The following is a 25,232-nucleotide window of genomic DNA, read 5'->3' as shown; positions in this document are numbered from 1 at the left end:
ACATCCGATATCCAATAATAACTACTCATAAAATAAATATATACCATAAGAATACATTAGTTTGTTAATTTTTAATTGTGATCCAATGAATTGTGTAACAGGTCTTTGTATATTTTTTGTTTAAAGTTTGTTATTGACGATGGAAGGTTTGAAAGAATAACAGAGTTTTGGATATTTGATATCGTTACAGGTTATGAAAGGTACCGGTAATTTTTCTATACATAAAGGTCCTTTCTTTTGTAAAATGTTTTACTTTATTTGTAATTACCTTCACATTTTTTCCAATCTTAAGACTGATTAGATACCATAAAAGTGGGGGGGATACTGAATTTTGGGATTACAATTCAAGGTTTCCAAACCTTATGATTTATTATTTAAAAGTAAGTATTTCTAAAGTAATATTTTTAAAATACTGATCTCTTACGAGATGAGGTTTCCTATTGTTTGAGATGATATGAAGGCCGGAGAGAGAACAGACGAGATTGTCATGACCAGGATGTCTACTGTAATCCAGTAGAAACTCTGTACGCATCAGGAGAGCTGGACTGGTCACTCCAACTCCATCACCTGCCTTCCCTGCAAACAGCATCACCTCTGGCCGGCGGAGCTGGAGTGAGATCGACAAACCTGTATTGACCAACACCATAGTAAACAGTTGACAACTCGCATAGTGGTGCTGAATAAATATAAAATTACAGTTAAGAAGTTTCACTAGCCTGGATAGTTAAAATATTACTATGTTTGGCTAACATTTTTTTGGATAAATAGAATCTCACTAATATAGTTTTATTACTAAGTACACAAATGTTATTATTTACATGATACTTTTAACAATCAATGCCAAATATCCTAACTGTATTTAATTTTAAAACCTTAGATCACAATTTACATAGGGTTTACTACCTGCTTGATCGTCAACACAAGAGGCTCCAGACGAGAAGTAACCACTAGTGCTGTCAGCAGAGCTTGGAGGTCGAGGATGCTCCATCGGCGCTTTGCCCTGTAAATTATTAAGAATTTGAATATTTGGCTGAATGTTTGCAAAGTCTCCCAGTCAAGAGACTAGCAGAATTTCTCGTCTGTCTGTCTGGAAATCCACAGGATATATGTCGAAAGCAGATTGGACTATCGACTTGAAATTTTGCATCAGTAATAATTTTGTATAAATGTTTAATAGTTATCGTTGTATATGTTTTAGAAACTTGATAACCTTTTCAAATATGTAAAATAATTACTTTCGCTTTTTAAAATTATTAATACAATCTAGTATACACCAACAAAATATTTTTATATTTTCTTACACATCATAGAAAATTATAAAAACGTTCATAGTAAACATGTTTATGTAAACATTATTTTGTTTACTAGTACCCTAACTTTTAAATTCTTGAACAGTGAGCAAACCGTCCAAATTTAGTTTTATTTCCACAAAAGTTCGTCAGTGTGAATAACTTATAATTATGAGTTATCCAAAATGAAATTTATATTAAAAAATAAGATATTGCAGGGCAAAAGCTGTCATTTAAGGATTTGAGATGGTGTAATAGGAGGCAGGTTCAAAAACTCTGGATCCAAATATGTGACTGTTGAGAGCTGAAGTGTTACACCTGATCCATTTTTTTTTTTAATCAGCTATCACTATCATTTAAAAAAGAAAACTATATTCAAAATTATTAGTTAGTGTGAGTATTACCAATAAATACTATATGAGGATTGTAAAGAGTGTAGCCTGTTTGGTTATTAAAAAATATTGGTCTAGAATGTTTTGGTAAGGTACTAAAATCTACACATTCCTACATAATAACATAACCCTACATTCCTATTATAATAATAATTTCTTATAACCTTCAACATAATACTTTAGAAACTATCTCAGTGCAAAATTATGTTGCATATAATAACAGCTAAATAAGTATTAATGTGAAGTTTTCCATTTAAACAATGTGTTTGAATTCACACCTTTTTCATAAAGATGAACAGATATAAATCACCTGGCCTCAAGCCCAGGCTAGGACTTATGTAATGTGAATGTTATAATACGTCATATTTGATCTCACGAACTAGATTTTATGTTCTCTACAGAATATGGCTATGAATAATCTAGCAAAAACATGACACCATTGGTTTAATAAACTTTTATGTTTGTTTTGGTTAACTCACCTTAGGGTATTTAAAGTCTGCAGAATATATTCACTCTACCTATGTTAAATAAACTCCACAACCAAAATTCCTCTGGTGTCTAAACAGTCATAATGATCTTTCTAGCCAATACAATTTGATGGACTTTATTTGGTTTGTTTGGTGAAGCTGTATTACCCCCATACAATTAAATTGCTTTTTTTAATTCTGATCATTATGTGATACCCAAGTCTCATCAAAAGTCAAGTTTCCATTTAGTAACTCTTCTATTTGTGTGTTATAGTAAAAGAGAAAGCCAAAAGAAATGTTTTTGTGTGTTTATGGTTCTTAATAAAAGTTATAATCATTCAGTTAGCACAAATATTTGTGATAGTCCAACTTTTCAGTCAAGACTCCATGTGCAATACAAATCTAAAAATCTGTAAATAACTTTCTGATAGGTCTATCATAAAATAACTGGTTTTAAGGAAAATGCTTCATATGTATAAAGAAAATGTTTTCTAGATTATTAATAATTAACCACAATGGATAGCAAATTCTATTATCCTCATGGACATTAATCTGTTCACTTTTTAACAAACATTACCACTGTAAGGAGCAGTTTGGTTTTTTACCTGGTAAAAACACTATCAAAGCAGTTGAATCAGTTGTGGAAAAAATCTTAAGAAGTTTTGAATGTAAAGATATATTATCAGCCACTTTAATTGACTTGTCGAAAGCTTTTGATAGTATATCTCATGATCTGCTTTAAAAAAAACTTCATTGTTACGGTATACAGGGTAAAGAATTTAATTTAGTGACCTCCTATCTAAGTAATAGGAAACAAATGGTAGCTCAAGGTTCTGACGTATCAAAGCTCAAATCAGTTCAAATGGGTGTCCCTCAGGGCCCGGTCCTGGGGCCTTTTTTGTTTATTGTAGCTGTGAATGATTTTGCTTTTAGTGTACCCTGTATGTCCGTTTTATATGCAGATGATACAACTTTACTCAATTCTGGTAAAGACCTGATTAGCTTAGACTTGGTGCAAGGTAATGCCATGAGGGTAGCTTGTGATTGGTTTAGAGCAAATTTCTTAAATGTAAACAATAGTAAAACAGAGAATATTTATTTCAGTTTAAGAACTGCTGTAACAAGTGGAAGTAAATCAGTTAAACTGTTAGGGGTACATTTGGATGACAGGCTTAGTTGGGATACTCATACAAGTAGTCTATGTACAAAGCTATCTAGGGTAACATACTTATTACGTAAATTAAGTTTATGTGTAAGTAGAGAAATGTTAATAACATCATATTTTGCCTTTTTTCACTCACTCTTGTTATATGGAATACTTCTTTGGGGTAATAGTAGTGGAGCCCAAAGAGTTTTTTTTGTGGCAAAAGCAAGCTCTAAGATTGATTAAGAATGTGAAGGGTAGGGAATCTTGTCACCCGATTTTCAGAGTTCTCCATAATGACAGTACCATCTATGTATATATATTGTTGCTTAATGAGAGTTAAAGAAAATCTAGACAAATATGAGGTGCATCAAGACATCCATAACTATAATACAAGAGCTAAATATATGTTAAATTTAATACCAGTAAGACTTGAAAAATTTTAAAAAAGTCACTGCTTTATGGAGGTGCAGTTGTTTAATAAATTACCTGATAGTGCATAGACAACGAGTCTAAATAAATTTAAAACAATTCTTAAGAATTGGTTTAAGGTTGCACCTTTTTACTCTGTGGATGAATTCTTAGTCTGTGATACAAGTACCATAATTTTCTGATAGTCTGTTTTAAATGGTCTGATACAGCTTTTTAACATAAATGTTGTTTTAATTTGTACTGTTTATATGTTAGTTTTAATTGTACCAGTTTGAAATCTTTTAATTTAAGCTCAGCATTCTAGTCAAACTATTTTAATTTGTTATATTCATTTGTCAATGTAAATTTTGTGATAAATTATTCATTTGTGTTTCCTATTTGTAAGTATTTAAATTTTAGCACTGGTTAATATTTATTATGCATTTTTTTTATAGTTTGAGCAAGTAAATCACTTATGTATAAACTTACTATAGAAAAAATTATTTATTACTGTGTTATAACCACCATAGAACTTTAATAGATTATATTTATATTGTCTGACAATGTCTATTGTATGTGTATTTAATGACAATAAAGCTTCTTGATTCTTGATGCCAAACTATGTAACTCATCACATTTTGTTCATACAGCATTTACCAATAAATGTCGACAGCTTTGAGACATTTTGCCAGTAACAATGTTGTATTTAAAAGGATTTCACACATGACAGTAGTTTTCTCTGTATTGTTTATTTTGACAGGCTAAAATAAAAACAAATGACAACCAGTGCAATCTTCCAGCCACCACAGTTTAAAACATATAAATAATTCCCCATTACTGTTCATGCTATATGGAAACAATACTTAATTTCCAGTAGACTTGCATAATTGAATTGGTTTTTCACATTTCATAGCATGTGACTGAGATTATATATTAGAAGAAACAATAGAGTGATAAATTTTAAATAATATTTTAGTACAGAGTATTCAGACTAATTTCAACACCAGAAGTTAGAAAGCTATGACTAACATGAATCAATGTTGAACTAATCAGTAAAAAGTCCTTAAATTATTTTTAAGATTTTAAATATGAACATTTTCAGTGATTCTTATAATTGAAAAGCTGTTACACCAATAATTGTAATTATGTATTATGTATAATCAAAGTAAAATTGTTGTACCTGGACACCCGTGTCTCCCACATAGCCATGATTGATGACACCACCGTCACATGTTCTATCACCAGGGAGAGCGTCCAGGACAAAGCGCCCCAGCTCTAGGATGAAAGGTACAGAAAGGTTGAGCCTGGTCCTCTCCACGAGAATGTCGACACAGCGATCTCCGGTATGGGACTGACGGAACGTCACATCCACAATGGGAGGAGTGGAGACAGAAATGTGACTGTTAGTTTCCCCCTGGGAATCACCTCCATGAGACTGGAATATCCTACAGAACACACAAGAAAGTACTGTGTGTGACAAATAAACAGAATATAGATGGAATGTTTCACTAATGATTCCTAAGTGGGCTTGTTCGAAAAGTATTTAAAAAAATAATTTTAGCAATAAGAGTAATTTCAACCATTTCATTTCACCATGAAAAGATTTAACTGTAAGTATTTTTCAACATAGTTCAGCCAATGTTTTTTATTTTATTTTATTTTTATTTATTTTAGTGAGTGATAAATTTATTCAAAATTTGTCAAAGAAAAGTATATTATGTGTTGATAACGATTATTTATCAGTTTTTTGTCATGTTGTTGTCATTTTCAAAACACTTACCACAGGAGCTTGCACTTCATACATGCATGCTTGCTTACTTCATGCATTACTCAAATGGGATGCTAGGTCTCTCTAACTGTGAATGATAATACTGCACACAACACATTATTGAGAAGGCCTTTACCATTGTATTTTCATTATTGGCCAATTATTGTCATGGGGCGTCTATGTTTTGTTTTGAACGTAAGCCAAATAAATTGTTATCTACGAATATGTAATAAATCAGTATGTACAAATCTATAAAATAATGTTAGATTTGTGTTGGAACAAAATGGTGATTACTTTGTGGAATCACGATTTTGACACCAATTCTCCTCTGTTTTAATACTTAACCCATTAGCCTTGTATCACGAAACGGTTCCGTGAGAGCTAATCTGGGCTCAAAATTTATATCACGGAACCGTTTCGTGACAAGTACAGCGCCATCTAAATAATTTTTGTTAACTCCTTTTTCAACCAAATGTGAGTATAAATTAGACTAATATTGTTGTAACACATAAGAAAAACTGCAATACTACAATTAATTGAAATTTAAATGAATAATAAGTTACTATAAGAATATTAGTGTACTACAAGAGAAAAAAATCTATATTCTTGGAATATTCAGTATTTAGAAAAAACATTTATTCTGACAAACTATGCATATATATACACATATTCTAGTATTGCTAGGTAGAGAAATACATTTCAAATAAAATAAAAGCAACAATGGGGTATTTTATTTTATATTATTTGAGTAAAAACAATTTTTTTAATTTAAAAAATTCCAAAACTTTTGTAGTTTGTACAGCATTATTATTTTTAAATTATGACCAAATATATCACTATCTATTTATTATTAAAGCCCATTTCATGTTAATCCAAAAAGTTATAAAATGTAACCAAATAACTTAGAAATAAATTGTTTATAAGCATATAACAAAACTCTTACGTTTTTAGCATTTTTAATAGGATAACTCCAGTTGAGCTGATAGTAAAAATATGTATAAGCCAATGGGTTAATTATTATTATTGTTTAATATGTTAAGACAATAAGATGATTATATTGGTTTGTATTATGTATTTAATTTTATAAACATACTGTAGGCGGTTAGCAAGAGTGCCCCTAACTTTCTGGCATAACAGCAACTTGAAGATGTAAACTACCTCTACATATTCAAACTGTTACCATGTGGACTAAATTGTTACAGAATACATTTTGTGAATACAGACTTTTTATACCAATTATTATGAATCGAGTTTTGATTGAAACTATGTGATATGTAACACATTCAAGATAACAGCTTATTTGCAAACTTTTCTATTTGCTGTCGAATTTTTCAATAATAATAACAAATAACTGTTATCGTTTTTTTTAAGTTAAACATATAAGTATAATGAGAAAAGTATGTAGGCTTCACAATTAAAAAAAAATATTTATGTTAAAAATTAAGCAATCGTGGATCACGAGGTATACAATACAAAACATTAATCACATAATTTGCTGCTGCATGATAACAAATAACGAAGTAAATATATCCTTACAGTTGCAATGTACATAAATCATACAAAAATTCATAACCATACATGTCAATTTACGCACAAGAGCAATAACAATACATTTGTTCAATTATAACAAAATGAGATATTAATAATTTACTTGTAACGAAGTGTTTGAGTCCCCAAGTAGTAACAAGGGAAAGGCCGTACTTGGGCGTGGAAGGTCGAAAGAGATGAGACAATTTGTGTGGGTGGGATTAGAAATGTATAATAAATCAAGCAATGCCCTACTGCTTGCCAGCCCCCACCATAACAGGCAACCCCCACCACAACTCTTTTACTAGGTAAGCAGGAGGCGTGGAGCTGGCAAGGGAGTCGGGCCCTAGCGGCCTGACCAGTCGGACGAGCGTGTTGAGCCCCCGACACCCCCGCATGGGCATGTTGAGCCCGCGTGACACCGGACGGGCGTGTTGAGCCCCCGGTACCTCGTCGGACGGGCGTGTTGAGCCCCCGACACCCCCGCATGGATGGGCGTGTTGAGCCCCTGGTACCTAGTCGGACGGGCGTGTTGAGCCCCCGATACCCCCGCATGGGCGTGTTGAGCCCGCGGGACACCGGACGGGCGTGTTGAGCCCCCGGTACAACGTCGGACGGGCGTGTTGAGCCCCCGACACCCCCGCACGGGCGTGTTGAGCCCGCGGGACACCGGACGGGCGTGTTGAGCCCCCGGTACCTCGTCGGACAGGCGTGTTGAGCCCCCGACACCCCCGCATGGGCGTGTAGAGCCCGCGGGACACCGGACGGGCGTATTGAGCCCCCGGTACCTCGTCGGACGGGCGTGTTGAGCCCCCGACACCCCCCGCATGGGCGTGTTGAGCCCGCGGGACACCGGACGGGCGTGTTGAGCCCCCGGTACCTCGTCGGACGGGCGTGTTGAGCCCCCGACACCTCCGCATGGGCGTGTTGAGCCCGCGGGACACCGGACGGGCGTGTTGAGCCCCCGGTACCTCGTCGGATGGGTGTGTTGAGCCCCCGACACCCCCGCATGGGCGTGTTGAGCCCGCGGGACACCGGACGGGCGTGTTGAGCCCCCGGTACCTCGTCGGACGGGCGTGTTGAGCCCCCAACACCTTCGCATGGGCGTGTTGAGCCCGCGGGACACCGGACGGGCGTGTTGAGCCCCCGGTACCTCGTCGGACGGGCGTGTTGAGCCCCCGACACCCCCCCCCGCATGTGCGTGTTGAGCCCGCGGGACACCGGACGGGCGTGTTGAGCTCTCGGTACCTCGTCGGACGGGCGTGTTGAGCCCCCGACACCCCCCCCCCGCATGGGCGTGTTGAGCCCGCGGGACACCGGACGGGCGTGTTGAGCCCCCGGTACCTCGTCGGACGGGCGTGTTGAGCCCCCGACACCCCCCCCGCATGTGCGTGTTGAGCCCGCGGGACACCGGACGGGCGTGTTGAGCCCCCGGTACCTCGTCGGACGGGCGTGTTGAGCCCCCAACACCTTCGCATGGGCGTGTTGAGCCCGCGGGACACCAGACGGGCGTGTTGAGCCCTCGGTACCTCGTCGGACGGGCGTGTTGAGCCCCCGACACCCCCGCATAGGCGTGTTGAGCCCGCGGGACACCGGACGGGCGTGTTGAGCCCCCGGTACCTCGTCGGACGGGCGTGTTGAGCCCCCGACACCCCCGCATGGGCGTGTTGAGCCCGCGGGACACCGGACGGGCGTGTTGAGCCACCGGTACCTCGTCGGACGGGCGTGTTGAGCCACCGGCATCTCCGCAGGGGCGTGTTGAGCCCGCGGAACATCGGAAGGGCGTGTTGAGCCACTGATGTCATTAGTAACAGATGTGGTTGGATGGGGATGCCCCCCCACTCCTTCCACATGCTATCTGATACATATAAAGAGAGTTTGTATGTTTTCAGATTCATTCTGATGCAGGATTGCTTCCTGATCAGAAGTACTCGTAGGAGTCGTGATTTTGGATGTGATGGTCTGCCAGCCAGTCGAGAGGACACGGAGCTAGGGGACATCATACGCCGCTGTTTCAACCGGGGACCATAGACTCATGACAGCTATGCTGATCTCCGAAGCCTGGTACTAGACCTCGAGCACTTCAACGGAGGTTAAGGAGCTTACGGGGGCTTCCAGTCGATCCCAGGACTGCACGTGACGAGATCGTGGTTCGATACCCAGCTCGGCCATCCAGCTCCAGGTCCAGTGCGGGAGTTCTCAAGGGAACACCAAGTTGTAAATATTAGAATTAAGGAATCAGAGCTCATTTGTATATAGTGTACATAGACTGGGGATAGATGTAATAAAGCAGACCAGTGTTTCACTTAGACTGTGTTTCTCATTTTACTTTAGTGACCCAGGATAGAGTCCCCTTACAAAAGACTAGTGCGGAGGTGGGTTTTCCTGCGGGATAGAAGTGTTTAGTGAGAGAGGGGAAAACCCCCTTACATGCTATAGATATATAGTTGAATATAAAATTATAAATGTAAATTAATAATTTAAACCAATCAACCGATTATCTAAATACAGTACATTGATTTATTATTCTTTTCAGTGTTGACTATTTTTTGTGAACATATAATATAACATACGCACACAATTATGGTGGCATAGTGCATCTAACATCAGATGATACCACTTCCACACAGTATATACAACTGCATTATTTGCATGGGCAGGGGCCCTCTCTTGTTTAATCTACAGTAGATATATTTATAAATAGTACTAAACACATTATGACTTAAAATATTACTTCTTAATGGTACTGGTGTTGTCCGGTCGGATATCCTGCAGACTACAAGACTGCAAAGCCATCTTCAGTTCCAGGCTGTGATCTGTGTATGTGTCCACACTGAGTGAACCTTCTCCAGTCTCCAGCTTGCACAGGCCGTGATTCAAGTCTCGCACTGGTGAACTTAGGATCTGCAAAATAGCAAACGTATAAATATAAATTTACAACAATCAAGTTATATAATTATTAATTTATCTCATCTATCTGTTTACAAATGTATTCATACTCTGTATCTTAATGTAATCTCAAAAAATAATCTCAATTTAATTTTTTAAGAGCTTATAAATTATTATGTAGTAAAATGACCTCCTCACTAAATCTTATATATTAAATACTAATGGAAATTATAATTATTCACATTTTATTCATTACTATTTGCCTGATAAAATAGGATTATTTACAAGATAAAACTAATGTAATTAATTTATATTTATTTATGTATAATTTTTACATAAATATAAACACCTAATGAAAAGAGAAAGTATAAAAGTATTTTTGGGATAGTTTATAAATGTTGAAAATGACACCAATTTGATGCCCATCATATACGAAAGTAGCAGCCAAATTTGTCCCAAATTCATAAAAGTTTATCTTGTGTTATTCATTGCACCACATAAATGGCACTGTTCCACGTCAGTGAGGGTTATTAATAGAAGTGAGATATAAAAATCCTCCTTAAAATAGCCATTTAAGAACAAGTCTTCTGGTGTGAGATCAGGAGATCTCAGTGGCAATATATAAGTCTCAATTCTCATGTGACAACTGACATAATGTGAGCATCCCAGTAGCTGTTATGCTGCTATCACTGTCTGGGTGAAAGTCAACCAAATTACAGAATGGCTTCTTTCCAATGGTATTGTTCACATCCAATTTATATTTTGGGACATACAAAAATTAATTAAATTGGGTCCATCTTATTAGATAAACAAATGAAAAATAGTGATTTATTAGAAAAAGTGAATCACACACATATATAACCATAGTAGAACATTCAAACATCATAATAATGTCTCACAATGTTGTTTAGATATAACCTTTATCTAAATAGTACACAATGCAGAAAATTTATAAAATCTTTTTTTGCGAGATGCTGATGATATGAAAGAAAGTTGTTAACAGATTTTCATACCTCATCCATATCACTGAACAAGTAGAGTTGTAAACCATCAAAGGTAAGACTGACAGAAGCTTCCTTGCGGACTTGTTCACTGTGGGAGAAGAATGCTGCTAGTTTACGGACAGCTGGGTCTTCACTGGGAGAAGTGGGGTCTAGTGGTGAAGTGGACTGCCAGCTTCCAGTAACATCTCCTGGGAAGCACACACTTTTAGTTTTACCAATAACCTTAGACACAAAAATTATGTATGTTTACTAGTTAATATTAACAGCTACAGAGTGTTTTTTTAAATATACTGTTAAAATTTTCATATATTCTAATAATGAAATGAAACTATGTTTCAAAGACTATGAATAAAATCTCATACCATAATATGACATGAAAAATGTGTTACATTAAAACATAAACAGTTAAGTTGATTGAAAGTGAATGAAAAATGACAAAAATAAATCGTTAGAAAACACAAACTTAGATCATCTGTACTCACAATTTTCAACAAAATCCTAATATGTACCTAATATGAGAAAAAAAATTCGAACTCAAAATTTTCATTCAGTTATTGCTATTTTGATGTATGATGCTAAAAAAATTATCAAAATGGGTAATACTACATTTTACATGTACATAATTTACGAAGCCGCCTACACAGTGGCCTGCATTTTTAGAAGACTTTATTAAACTAGTAATTATGTAATAATAACTCACTAGTTATGTCACATGACCACTAAAGGATCAAAGATACTGTATACAATTATGATTTACATACAGTTATGTCTCAATGTAATGCAACTGTCCAGGCAGTGAGCCCACACATAACATCTGCTGAAGGTGCACCTGTATATAGAAGCCCCTGGGCATAGCACCACCTCATTGAGATGTCATTTTGAATCCACAAAAGGGGATGATAAATTAGCACATTAGATGCTAAATAAGCTTCCAGGTGGCTTAGGGGAATATGCCCAGTAAGAGAGATCCATGATTAGTCCCTTTTGAATCTGGCTTACATATTGTATTGTTATGATTTATTACTAATATTTTATATTAAATTTCAAAGAGCAAATAATAAAATTCCTATTGTAAAAATGCTATAAATCGCAAATGCTCACATTACAAAACTAGCCACTGGGAGGTGCTTATTCCAGGAGGTGCTAAGGCAGTGTTCCTTCAGGATACACTGTGTAAATTTTGCATGTAGCACACGAAACAACAAGAGTGCTGTAACTATGGTAACATAACTGTTCTGACAGTGCCACATAGTTTTGGTAAGGGACATTAAACTGTCTGGATAGTGCTTTGCAGCAAACATGTTAGCAGTAAGTTTCTAAATTCTATTACGTTAAGATACAAACCGATAAATCTGCCATCGTTGAAGTTGTCTGTCCATACAGAACACAGCGTTGCCAGGTCTCTCTGGCCTAAGTTCACTTTGATGTTCTCAATGACTCCTACAATCCTGTACAGCAGTATCTGTGCACTGGATGGCATGTAAACACCAGATAGAGCACTGATCGCTGTGTGATAAGCAACTGTTCGTTTTATGTCCATACGCATGCTTATTGGTTCAACTATAGGTTCCTGAAAATATAAAATGGATATAGATTATAACATTTTATTAACTGTAATTAATTATAAAAATCGTTCATGCTTGTTCTCTATGATATGTTGTTATGCAGAAAGTTATTAACCAGGTTTTAATGACAAATTTAGTATTTTAAAGGGTTCAAGTTCAAGTTCAAAAACATTTATTTTACAGAAAGAAATACATATTCTAAGAGTTCTTTTGAACTGACGCGGAATAATTGTTATAAAAAACATAGTTATTAAATAATCAATTGGCATGTGATTTATGCTATGGCTATTCTTCTCTACAGCTAACACAATTTATAAATGCTCTTAAATTTATCTTCACAGAATTATAACGACTAATTACAAATAGCATAGTACAACTAAGAACCAGCTAATATTACCAATATTATTCCATATGAAAATTAAATATAATATATAATAACACTTACCAGCTAATAAGAAATTAAAAAAATAAATATAATAGTAAGTATAAATATAAATAACAAGAAAAAAAATGACTTCAAATTCAGCAAATTCCAGCAGCCAATAGAGCTGGATACCGGTCTGAACGCACCAACCCGAACACACATTATCCAATCACAATTACATGAGTATCAATAACAGCGGAACATAATTGAGGCAACAACAAATAAAATTACTTAAATAACAACAACAAAATAGCTGAATGAGACAACAAGAAATAGAACAATTTAACATCAAACATTAACACATTTGCAACGTTATAGTTGTGACCATAACAGTTATGAAATGTACATGTTATATATATATATATATATATATATATATATATATATATACAAACAATAACTAAAATATAATATACATAAACAATAACAAAAAATAAAAAAGGTGTGTGGTTGAGTGAGTGTGTATGTGTGTGAGAAAGAGAGAGAGCACATGCGTGCAAGACTATGCCGGTTACCATTGTATCATTTTCTTCCAGTGACATGGACGGTGGCTCATGTATGGGTAGTATGAAAAGCTTTTGAATGACGGCTGTCTTTCAGTTAAAAACTGACTGTGGTTTGTCCCTAGTGTATCTAAGGGTTTTGATATAGGAGGTGTTGTGGTCCAGGAAGAATAGTTACCTTTTCTTTTCACTCTTCATATTTGTTCTCACAGTTTCTTATTTTTTATTATTTTATTATTACAAAAACTAAGACCAAGGGAAGGACAAAGACTATGTATACCTAGCAATTTAGGCTATAGCAATGACAGTTATGTGAATTAACTAAAAATTATAAAATATCAAAACAATAAAAATGTATTTTAATTTTATAAAATGTATTGTTTTAGAGAATTTTAAAAATAAATAATTTTTAGTACATAAACTAGGAATTGTATTTAATGCATATAATTTGTATCACTGTTTTAACCAGTCAATAACATCACAGGTTACATAGAAGAACAAATAAATTCATAATTTTATTCAGTTACTGGTGTTTCCAATGGTATATAAATGTGTTTGTTCAAGTATATCTGTACTATAATAAGTGACAACTGCAAATTGTACCATAGATTATTTGTTGATCACCAGTTGGCCAATGTCGTAATCAATGAAGTATCTGATGGTTGCCAGTCAGAGGAGAAAAATATTTAATTATAGAGTTATTTATAGTTATTAATAGAGTTAAAAATTACATCATATAATATAAGCCCTATGGTACAAAGATATATGTTCACCTGAACATGCAGTGAGCCTGCTAGTGTCATAACAGCCCGACACAGTTGTACTGTCTCCAACTTCACCAGGATGTTGTCGATTACTGGAACAGAGCTGTCCAATCCACAACCTGACACCTCCTTGAAGAAATTCTCCACACTCAAATCCCCTATATAGACACAGAGAAATTATTGTTTTGGTTACGATTCATAATTATGCCAAAACAGTCTTTTTGAAAAGCAGTAACCATTATTCTTCAAATAGAAATACACTATTATTACAGTGTATCTATTAATTGTTAATTTGGTATAGTAAAGCAGCTAACAAACTAGTAAAAATAGTATTCTACAACAATTTAAAGAGACACTGACAAATATGATTTAGTTAAAAATATTGAAGCAAATAAACTACAACTGGCTTACTAAATGCAAAAGAAACAAGATTTTCATAATATTCATATAACCACAGAATTTAAATTAGATCAACTGACATACAACTTACAGTCTTACAGTTTATCTTATTCTAAATTAACCTCTCAATCATCAATTCATCCTACTAATTAATCAATACTACTTCCACTAGCCACTGATACCAGTGTAGTAGAACTCTCAAGAATTCAATTGTACAAAAGATCCAAAGTAACACTTAGAGAAATTATGTTTTTAAAATATGATAAGTGTGTGTAATCAGAATACAATCTTAGCTCACATACTACTTTCACAATCAGTAAAACTGTTATCAAAATTCAGACCAGTTTATGATTTCAGAATATCTAATAGTTAGGTAAAAAATCCGAAACTAGAGACTAACAAGAGGGCTACTCTGTTGATTGGAGACTATCAGCTTTTGTTGAATACATTGGACTATGAAGCAAGTTTAAATCCTGATACTTTGTCCAAAAAAACCAACAGCAGCAGATTAATCTCTCATTACATCAATTTACTTTCTAACAAACTTCTTACATGCAGAATGTTTAATGTAATCTGAAGAGTGGATGGTCATAAGAACAAAAAGTAGACCCTTAAAACAGTCTTGCTCTCAAACTGAACACTGGGATTGTTCTGTCTAAAACATGAAACAGTTGAACTTATCTTATCAGAATAAGACACATTTTAACCTCCTCACTGGCTCAACATCTCATGGATGTGTTAATTTTCATCCCTATAATAATTTTCTTCACAATATTCTCCTTCATTGTGAGTAAATACAGTTGAATAAAATAATTCTATAAAGTTAATGAATTACATACCCATATTAAAAATAATAAGGTTGGGAGAAGCAAGTTTCTGAGGCAGAAGCAGTGAAGGAGCTTGTATGTCGAGAGAAAGGTGGAGCCTGGTATTCCAACCTCGTAGTAGTGCCAACTGTTCTACAAGACGTCGCTCAGCTGAGTGCAACAAACCTACCACCAGTCCAGGTCGAATGAATGGCTCCATGAAATGCTAAATAAAAAAAACCTTTTTATAATGCTTGTTATATTATGTAAAACACAAAACTTACTTATTGTAAAATCAAGAGGCTATGTACAAATTAAAATAAATAATGTTAATCATAAGGCAAATTGATGAAAAAGTTTTTGAAAATTTCAATAATCAAGTGAGTCAGCAATGAGATTCTGAGCACCTGCTCAGAATAAAGATTTTGTACATTGATTGTGTATTGTTGTTGTGTTTTGTTTAACTTCATTAATACATATCCAAATATTTTATACCAAAGTGCATTTTATTACTAATATTGGATTCATAAAACAGTAAAATATGATTTAACATGTGTTATAGTTGAGGCTAAATGTTTTTTTAATCTCTTTTAATGTGTCATACAAATTAAAAGAAAAAGTTAATTTACCAATCCAAAATAACATCACTAAATGGTGATGAGAATTACAAAATAATATGTATATTTTCAAGCCAATTTTGAACAAAAACTGTATATTAAACTTCGGAGTATTGGTTGAGACCTACCTTACTAATATTCAAAGTGATCAATGTACTTGTAAATAGTGCAAATACAAACATATTTTGTGGACTTATAATGACACAAAAAGAATATAACACATGTTACACTCTAATTAAAATGTTTTTTAGTGAAGATATTAGGTGGTAATGTTGTATTAAGGTTATCACAAGACAAATAAAGAATTGACCAGTGTGGATCTGATTCTGATTCTTATAGGCAATGAATGGTATGTATGAAAAAGAGGATAAGGATGAGAATTAATACAGAGGAGAATGAATAAAAAGTGCTTTGTTCACATAAATATCTGAACATGTGATAATTCTAACTCAGATTCAAAACCTTGGTGTGGTCATTTGCTTTTTTATCTTATGTATGTAATAGATATGTATTATTTATGTATCTATTATAATTTGTCTTCCTCAAAGTTTAAGGACATACTCACATTTTTTCAAGATGGATACAAGTAAATAACTATATTACTATCTTATATTACATAGTTATGTTTTGTTACTAATAATTACACTACTAGTATTACTCTATTTGATGTTATTAGCGGAATGATAATCTAAATAAATAACACTCTACAGTACTTACGTGTATGTCAATAAACATCTTGTAGAAGAGGACAAGATGAATACGGCCCACATGAAGTTTGAGGCTACCGTCAGACTTTACATCATCTCTTTTAGTGTCCACATCTGTGTGCTTATACAACCGTGGACTGTGTCTCACATATTTTAGTTCTACCACTCTCTCATCATCCACTGCTAGGACCTGTCAACATCATCAACAAACAACTTGAACAGAAGCATTCACTGTAGCTATTTTGTAAAACAAATTGGTTTTAATCGAACCACAAGTTTCGAAGTTGGAGTTTAATTCTTTAACTATTACGCAATTGGCTGAACCAAGAGTAGGTTTATAATGAATCATTGCTGAGTTAATATAAAAGAAACGGCAATATTTTGTTAATGTTAAAATAAACTTATTTTAACAAGTATACTTATAACATAATAATACAAAATACACAAGAGCACTGTTTACATAACTGTCTGTAATATTCCAGTTTCACTTATACGGGGGTTTTCATTTAACATTAAAATGGTTACAAAAGATGTTACCTTAGGATAAAGAGTCATGTCTGAAAGGTCATCAATGGTAATTGAACTCAAGTAAAACCTCAGCACCATCCGTTCATTGGCTTTGAACATGCAGTCACTTTCCAGGCCTCCAATCTAGGTTTAAAGACAAATAATTGTTAGCTTAAAATATACAAGAAGAAAATATTTTAGTATCATAGTTCAGACTTTTCTTTACAAATACAATGGTTGATAATAATATACTAAAATAATAATCTATATCGTACAGATATGAAAAAAGTACAATTTATTGAAACCCTTATTAACCCTTTCAAAACCAACTAACAAAATACTGTATTGTTAGTTTTTAGTTCAGACTAGAAATAAATCAGCATTTTGGCTTTTAATCTATAAAAAAGTGTATTATCAACTTTTATTCAACCAAATTTCAATCCTATTAATAGTTTTTATTGCTAACTTCTTTGAAATTATAGATGATTCGCTCCACAACAGTGTGAGAAAGAAGAGTGTGCACAGTTACTGTAACACAAATTACAAATAACTATGCTTGCTTGTCACCTGATGTCAATACTCATTTTGTATTGAGTCAGTTTACAGTAAATTATAATGTCTGAAAAGACTAAAAGATATTGAACAAGGACAAAGCAGGCAAAACAGTCACGCATTACCAAGGAAAACATTTTTCTGATCAATTCACAATTTCTAGTTACCTCATTCAATTTTGATGATACTTTTTAAAATAAATTATAATCTCCTAGTAACTTACCTATAGATGAATAAATGTATGCATATATACTGTTATAATATTTAATTAGTTTTCGATTTTGTGTAAATGAAAGAAATATAAAAAAGTGTTGAATGCAGGTAGTTTTTAAATTAAAAACATTTAAATTATTTTAGTAAAAAGAAAAAAGGTTAAACAAATATGTGGAACATAAAAAAAAATTAAACGCCATCCAGGGATCTTAGAAATAATTTGTTTAAAATAATATGCACCTAATCAAAACATCATTCATAAAATCTAATATTTATCATAATCTTGTTTAATGATAATGTGAAACATTTGTAATCCTAACACAGTAGTAAACTAGTAAGAATATTCAAAAAGGCATGTTTTTAGGAGCATTATTATCACCTTGAGTTCCAGGAACTCCATATCAGTGTCACATAGCCGAACCCGAAATTGAGACATTCTAGTAGAGTAGCTGAACTTGGTAGCTCCCGGAGGTATGGGTGGGTCTACTGATGTCTTCCACATCCTGTCTTTCAGTGGCACAAGGAATTGCTTCGTTTTCAACCACAAGTCTATGTCTCTGCTCTGGACTCTGGTGTATTATAAAACATGTATTGTATTGATTTTTATTTTGAAATGATCCAACTATCTAGTCATAAATATATACGAGGGGTATTAGAAAAATAAGGTTCCCTATGCCGCCGAGACAGAATGTGATATGTTGGGAGAAATCTGGCAACACTTGTCCTACTCATCAGCTGTCCCTCTCTCTATCCATACTACTCGCGCCTCTCTAAGTCCAACAGTGCCGGCCTAGCTGCCTTCGAAGATGGAGCTCCCTATCGTTGTTACTGCCAGATGCGTAATTCGTGCTGTGATACGTTTTTTTAATGCAAAACAGATTTCACCTATTGAAATTCATCGTTAGTTAATCGAAGTTTATTGGGAAAACTGCATATCTGTTCAACACGTTCGGAAATAGTGTAGAGAATTCAGTGAAGGCCGCATGGAAATTCACGATGAAAACTGAAGTGGACGGCCTTCAGTTTCAGATAGAGTTGTTGAAAAAGTTGAGACAATATTGCTTGAAGATCGGAGAATCACCATTCACGAACTTGCTTTGCTTATTCCTGAGATTTCCAGCATCCAGATCCAGAACCGCCAGAGAGGAAGATTGTCCAGTGGTGTGAGGCTTCTCCATGACAACGCTCGACCTCATGTCTCACGTCAAACTCAAGAACTGCTGACAAATTTTGGCTGGACTATTGCGCCCCACCCTCCCCTACAGCTCAGACCTAGCCCCAAGTGCACTTATTCCCAAAATTAAAGGAACACTTGGGTGGCCAATGCTTCAGTACTGATGATGAAGTCAAGGAAGAGGTTACTCGATTCCTCAAAGGATTGGCGGCAGAATTCTACAACATGGGGATAGAAAAGTTGGAGCATCGTCTACAAAAGTGTTTGGACAGAAACGGTGATTATGTGGAAAAATAGCCTAACTTTTAAGTTTTAAAAATTAATGTATAACAACACTAAGTAAAAATATAGAGATGTCTATTTAAAAAAATCATGGGAACCTTATTTTTCTAATACCCCTCGTATCAATAACATACAAGTAGTTTATATATTTATAGTATGGGTCTCTACTCAGAATTCTACAACAATAAAATATATATAATCCATGACTGGAGAATATAAGTTTATAATCAATATAAATTTATTAGTTAATTTATAAATCAATTAAAATAATACATGTTCTTATAGCATTATAACATAGGAAGTGGAATGTACATGACAAAACATATTTATGTAATTTGGTTACTGTTTAAAATTAAAGAAGAGATGCACAACTTTTTCTAACAGTATGTTACAAACTACTTATGTATTACTTAACTGTATTTGGTAAGATCTGCAGTGATATTCTACTTACTTCTGCAGAAGGTACTGTAGATACTTGTTTAGAGTAACAAAGGCCTCACGATGGAGTATAACGCTGATGGATGAAAAATCAACCACCAAAGACTGTTCTACACTGTGAAAATGGCTCTTGAAATCAGGACAGTCAGCTCGAACCTACCACATAAATAAGTTAGTTAGTTTAATAATTTCTAAAAAGACCTATTTATAAGACTTTTGTGTTTATCTTTAGAAAGTATGTTAGATTTTAAAAACACTATTGGATATTAGAAAATAACAAGGGAACATCCTTGCCCACTTTAGAGGCCAACCCTAGCTTGTTTGTTTCCTTGACCCAAAAAACATGTTAAGCCTGCATGAGAAGTCATGAATTAATATAGGGTTTTGAACTCATGTCTCAACAATTGAATGGAATGTAGTACACTAACAGTCTGCAAAAGAAGTGTTTAGAATATCTTCATCCTGGTTAAACCACTTTTGAGATTATGGTAACCCTTACATGGAATGTGAGATCCTGAATGCAACAAAGAGGGAGAGTAGAAGAATGTGTGTCATCTATAAGAGTTAACATGTTGAATGGCTGAGTATGGAACAACTACCAAGCGCAACTGAGTTCCTAGTCAAATATAAACATTATGACTGTGTGGAAATGCAAAAGAGGATTTTTGTGTGAATAGCATATGGATGTGGAGACCTAAATTATATAACAGGGTGACAGGTTCTGGATGTGAGGAAGCAAATAGCAGACGGGAGGTCCAGAAAGAGGGCTGGAAAAAGAAGAGAGTAGAAACAATATTTTGAGTAGATAAAAAGTATATTTCCAGAACTGAAAAAGTATATTTCCAGAACTATTAAAACTGTGTGTATTAAAAATCTTCTTGAATCAAATATAAAATAGAGAAAAAACATATTTACAAATATCTTATCGATATTATTAACTCAGTGGTGATAGATATTATGATAATTTACAATTAAACTAATTATAAAGTTAATTTGATTAGGTTGATAAGTTAATAACTCTACAATCGAGTTAAAATATTAGATATTTTATGTTTACTTTAGATTTTACTAATCAGAGTTCAAGTCGAAAAAAGTGTTAAGTTCATATCATAGTGTAAGCACAAGTAGCTTAGCACATAATATGATGCAGTGAAATATTTTCAAAGAATGGCTAAAAATATTATTTGTTTCTTCCAGTAGAAAGATAGCAAAATTATGTAGCACTGTGCATCTTGACTTCTGCTTTGTCTTCTGCAGGCTTTATTTTTATACAATTAATTTAAGCCAGACTAACTCTCTAAAAATAAGGTTTAAAATTGATATAAAAGATAAGTGTTTCCATTTGACCAAAGATTTGAGATCCTATTTTGACTTTTTCATAACGTAGATAACTGCTACCCTAGATTATACACAGCTTCAGGCCAGAGGTCACCTATTTAACTAATTTAATCATAACCATATGATTAACTTCACAATGTAATACAATTTTAGACATAATGAGGGTCTGGAGGCAAAATCCTCAGTGAATGAAGCAAAGCTGCACACACAGTTGTACATATTTCAGATTAGAAAGAGTTTTTATTTTTTAAATATTCATCATATCCTAAATTATTTCTTATTTTAAGAATAACATGTTTATTTTTTCTTTTTATGAGAATGAAATTACAAGTCTTAATTCTAACTATCCTTTTAACAAATGCACAACTCATCTGTCTTTTTGTACATGTTCATTTAACCAACTTAACTTTAGATTTCATTTTCTATAATTTGACCACAAGTCGCACCTTCCTGTAAAGCAGAGAAATCACATCAGTTGCTGGTTCGGTAGCTATTAGTTCCAGGTACTCTCCTGCCAACCCGACGTGAAGCTTATCAACCAGCTGTACACCTCCCAGAGATGCCTGTACTGCTGGACCATACTCCATCAGGGCTGTGTCACACACTACCTTGGTCACTCGTAGCATCAGGTATGGCTTGTCAATACGATTACTGGAGCGACATAGCTGGATAACCACCTGTCACATAAGGTTTCCAAAATTACATATACTCTACTGACATGTGCAATAATAAGGAGCCTGTAGATAACGAATAGTAAAGAAATGAATACAGACCTCTCCAATAACGAATCTAAGGAGCATTGTGATGACATTGTTTGGAGACACATTGTCATCGAAGCCTGGCAAGTCAACTGTGCGAGCCCAGAGCTCCATTTCTTCATCACTATGTTCAGATGATATAAAGCTCCTGTAAGTAAGAATAATAATTTTGTTGTTGTTTCATTTATGACAATAATTACTCAAGATATCTTTGAAACCGTGCCTTTGCTATTCCTGCTACTCCCAGATTTTCATGTTTTCAAATAATAAGATCATAGGTGAGGCAGCCAAAGACTTTAATAAACCCAAGAAACATTTCAGCCATCAGTTGTCCCTCTTCTAAGACAGCTTAAGAGTTCTCAAGAGTTTCAACCATTTTACAACAACATTTAAGTTTAAAAAAATTCAAAATAATCTTTACCAGTTAAATTAATTCAGTAGTAACAGTTAATATAAGTAAGTAGTTATTTTGTTATCTCTAGCTTATGGTAGATAATTATAATCATTGTAATTTTTTGAGATTCAAATATTATATGTGATTGTTAAAAATATTACATCACATTAGTAGTAAAATGCTCATATACCTATCATTATAAATTAAGTTCTCAACTGCTAAACAATAAACATACTTGTCAACTTCAAGCATAGCCATTTTGGCAGCAGCTTTGTTAGCTGTAGGAAGTGGTCTGTTCTTGTGGGTCATCTCAGTGGCCACCAGAGTCGCTTTGATCTCTGCCAGCCGGAGAGCTGTGTACTGTGTGTCTCCCTCCGGCTCCATCATCTGTTGTGCTTGTAGCTCTGCAGATGACACAGACACATGCACTGTGTTAGCAGTCGGCAGTGGCAGGTTGTCCACAAAGTCCAGGATACAGCCGATCTTGCGATCAGATAAGTTCATCTTCAGACTGCTCAAAGTTACATTCAGCTTGTGCCTGTCACCAATGAAAACCAAGAAAAATTCAAACATATTAAGGCGTATAGTACATGATGCTTTGAGATACTAATTTTACATACTATAACACAAATATTTTTTCTTGAGATTCCTGTCACTATAGTATTAGCAATGAGTGATTGTAGCTGAAGGGCCAGGTAGTCGCATTGCATGCACACATCCCCACACTCACGAGCATAGGGGGTGGCGGTTAGAACCAACCCAGTACCTGCCGTTTTCATCACATCAGTCATCTTATGTCACTGACCAGTTTATTCAGTAACATCTGAGACTCACGACTAAGAAATACCCTGCAATGATATCAATGTATTATACATTGTTTGGTATCATTCTTCACATTCCCAATATGTTTTTTTTTTGTTTTCTTAGGACAAGAAGCTGAGAAATTGCACTTAGTCCTAAAAGGAACTTTGCGCTGCTTCCGAAGTGACAGGATATTCTGGATAAATAAGGTTGGGAATATGAGCTACTTCCTGTCAAGATCCATGAGGAAAGATTTTGAGCATATGTTTCAGGCACGTCCTCTTGGAGGAAGGGAAGTCAGCTCTGTACCAGCCACTTCAGTCAAAGTAGGCATGGAGTGGCATGTCCTTATGTTTAGGCTAGCAAGATCCCTTAATACTAAGGGAACCCCACAAACTCCAATAGTCAACTCCCCCAGGATACTAGACCTATCCATCTACCCTTACACCACAATATCACAACTCGTGCGGTTAGTGATGTCGCTCCTGGACATCCATAAGGTTGCCCAGATGTAAGTAACAAATCAGTTTTTTCTATACACAGTGTAGGTTCGACTGGAAGGTATAAACCAGCCAGAAGTGAACCCCCCTGGGAAATTTATAATATTTACAATCATATATAATAATCACTTTAGAATAAAATTACAAATAACAAAAATCTGGAATTGATTGGAGTTCAGTAGGTGACTAACAAGGGTGGATATAAGGCCGGTCCTAATACCCTGCATTTGTGTGTGTGGGGTCTGCGTATGTAAGAGTGTTAACCTCCCTGGATTTATTTACAATTACTAATTGCTAATATTATGAGTCACAATTTTTAGAGTTGTAGTGTTTACAAAGAAATAAAACTGTTACAAATAAAAATAGAACTGTGCTTACACACTCAGAACTTATTATTATCATACATTTCACAACTTATGCTACGATTAATGATCACGATGAAATTTACATGTTTCATGTCAAAGATAATAAGAGCTACAATATCCTGCTCTATGATATTACATTGACCTTGTGCATGTAATTGTTGTAGGATGTGGTTCATTCTAGTTGTAAACATGATTCAAAATCGTTTAGTACAAGAGTACTATAAACTTAGTAATGTTCGTACCTGGGTAGTTGCCTATATTCAGGTCTCACACTATTGGAGAAAACAACTTGACATTGCAGCTTTGGCAGAAGATGGTAATCAGAGTCCAACTGCTTCTTAGCATCTCTCCACTCCTCACCTGATCAACAATCCTCTGATACAATCATACTATATGGCATTTCATAACTACCAATATAACAGATTACTGAATCATAAACATATTCAACAAATATGTTGAAATAGTAGATTATTTCCTACCAAAATAGAGAGCTAGATTTCCTTCTACACCATATAGTAAAATGTGCATGTCATGTGTGCACTTCAGTACAGAGTGTTTACATGCACATTTGAAATTTTCTAGCATTTATGTCCACAGTATATTGTGACCTTAAATAGGAATGTCAGATATTAGTTGATGATCAGTAATTAATAGTTTGTGCAGTTTTTCTGTTTTCTTTACAGGCTTTTCTTACCTGTCAATTAATAAATTTATCAATTTTCTTTTCTTAGAACAAGAAGCTGAGAAATTGCAGTTAGTCCTAAAAGGATCCGGAGTGACAGAATATTCTGGATAGCTAAGGTTTGGGGGTAGGTGCCGCACCTATGAAACTGATGAATCTGATGATAGGGAAATTTAAAACACAGTGATGTGCAGCTTAATCGGAAGAGGAATGATAGTCAATTAAATTTTTACTTACATATGAAATCTTATTTTCATTTTTTACCATGTATGATACGCATATGAAACTTATATATATATATATATATATATATATATACGTTAAATTGTATAAATGGCAATAGCCTTATTTAATTTCAATAAACACTAAATCGCAAAAAGTACATGCTCCGCTGGGAGTCGAACCCGGATCTCTCACTTTCCGGATGAATGTGCTACCATTACACCACAGAGCGCTTACTTTTTCCGATTCAATTATTTTGTATTTGGCCGTATCTGTCACATATGCGTTAAATAAGCAAACTACATATGATCGGAAGACCTGTCAATATAT

General features: G+C 34.8%; 1 protein-coding gene across 2 annotated transcripts in view; it reads right to left on the bottom strand.

Moving 5' to 3' along the window:
• The window catches only part of LOC124359888 (vacuolar protein sorting-associated protein 13A-like), a 119,884-nt gene that overhangs the window by 61,026 nt on the left and 33,626 nt on the right, over nt 1-25,232 (bottom strand). For both annotated transcript variants that reach the window (XM_046813004.1, XM_046813005.1), the window contains exons 15-30: nt 24,241-24,358; nt 22,568-22,870; nt 21,954-22,086; nt 21,627-21,857; nt 19,856-19,998; nt 18,328-18,517; nt 17,214-17,327; nt 16,687-16,866; nt 15,386-15,578; nt 14,157-14,305; nt 12,236-12,461; nt 10,901-11,079; nt 9,733-9,902; nt 4,884-5,148; nt 904-1,000; nt 425-627 (exon numbers count right to left, since the gene is read on the bottom strand). In XM_046813004.1, the coding sequence (XP_046668960.1) occupies nt 425-627; nt 904-1,000; nt 4,884-5,148; nt 9,733-9,902; nt 10,901-11,079; nt 12,236-12,461; nt 14,157-14,305; nt 15,386-15,578; nt 16,687-16,866; nt 17,214-17,327; nt 18,328-18,517; nt 19,856-19,998; nt 21,627-21,857; nt 21,954-22,086; nt 22,568-22,870; nt 24,241-24,358 (2,894 nt within the window). The remainder of the gene's footprint in view (nt 1-424; nt 628-903; nt 1,001-4,883; nt 5,149-9,732; nt 9,903-10,900; nt 11,080-12,235; nt 12,462-14,156; nt 14,306-15,385; nt 15,579-16,686; nt 16,867-17,213; nt 17,328-18,327; nt 18,518-19,855; nt 19,999-21,626; nt 21,858-21,953; nt 22,087-22,567; nt 22,871-24,240; nt 24,359-25,232) is intronic.

Source organism: Homalodisca vitripennis, chromosome 4 (assembly GCF_021130785.1).
Source record: "Homalodisca vitripennis isolate AUS2020 chromosome 4, UT_GWSS_2.1, whole genome shotgun sequence".
Lineage (NCBI taxonomy): Eukaryota > Metazoa > Arthropoda > Insecta > Hemiptera > Cicadellidae > Homalodisca > Homalodisca vitripennis.
The sequence above is the reverse complement of the archived record's forward strand: the minus strand, read 5'-3'. Positions and strand labels throughout refer to the sequence as shown.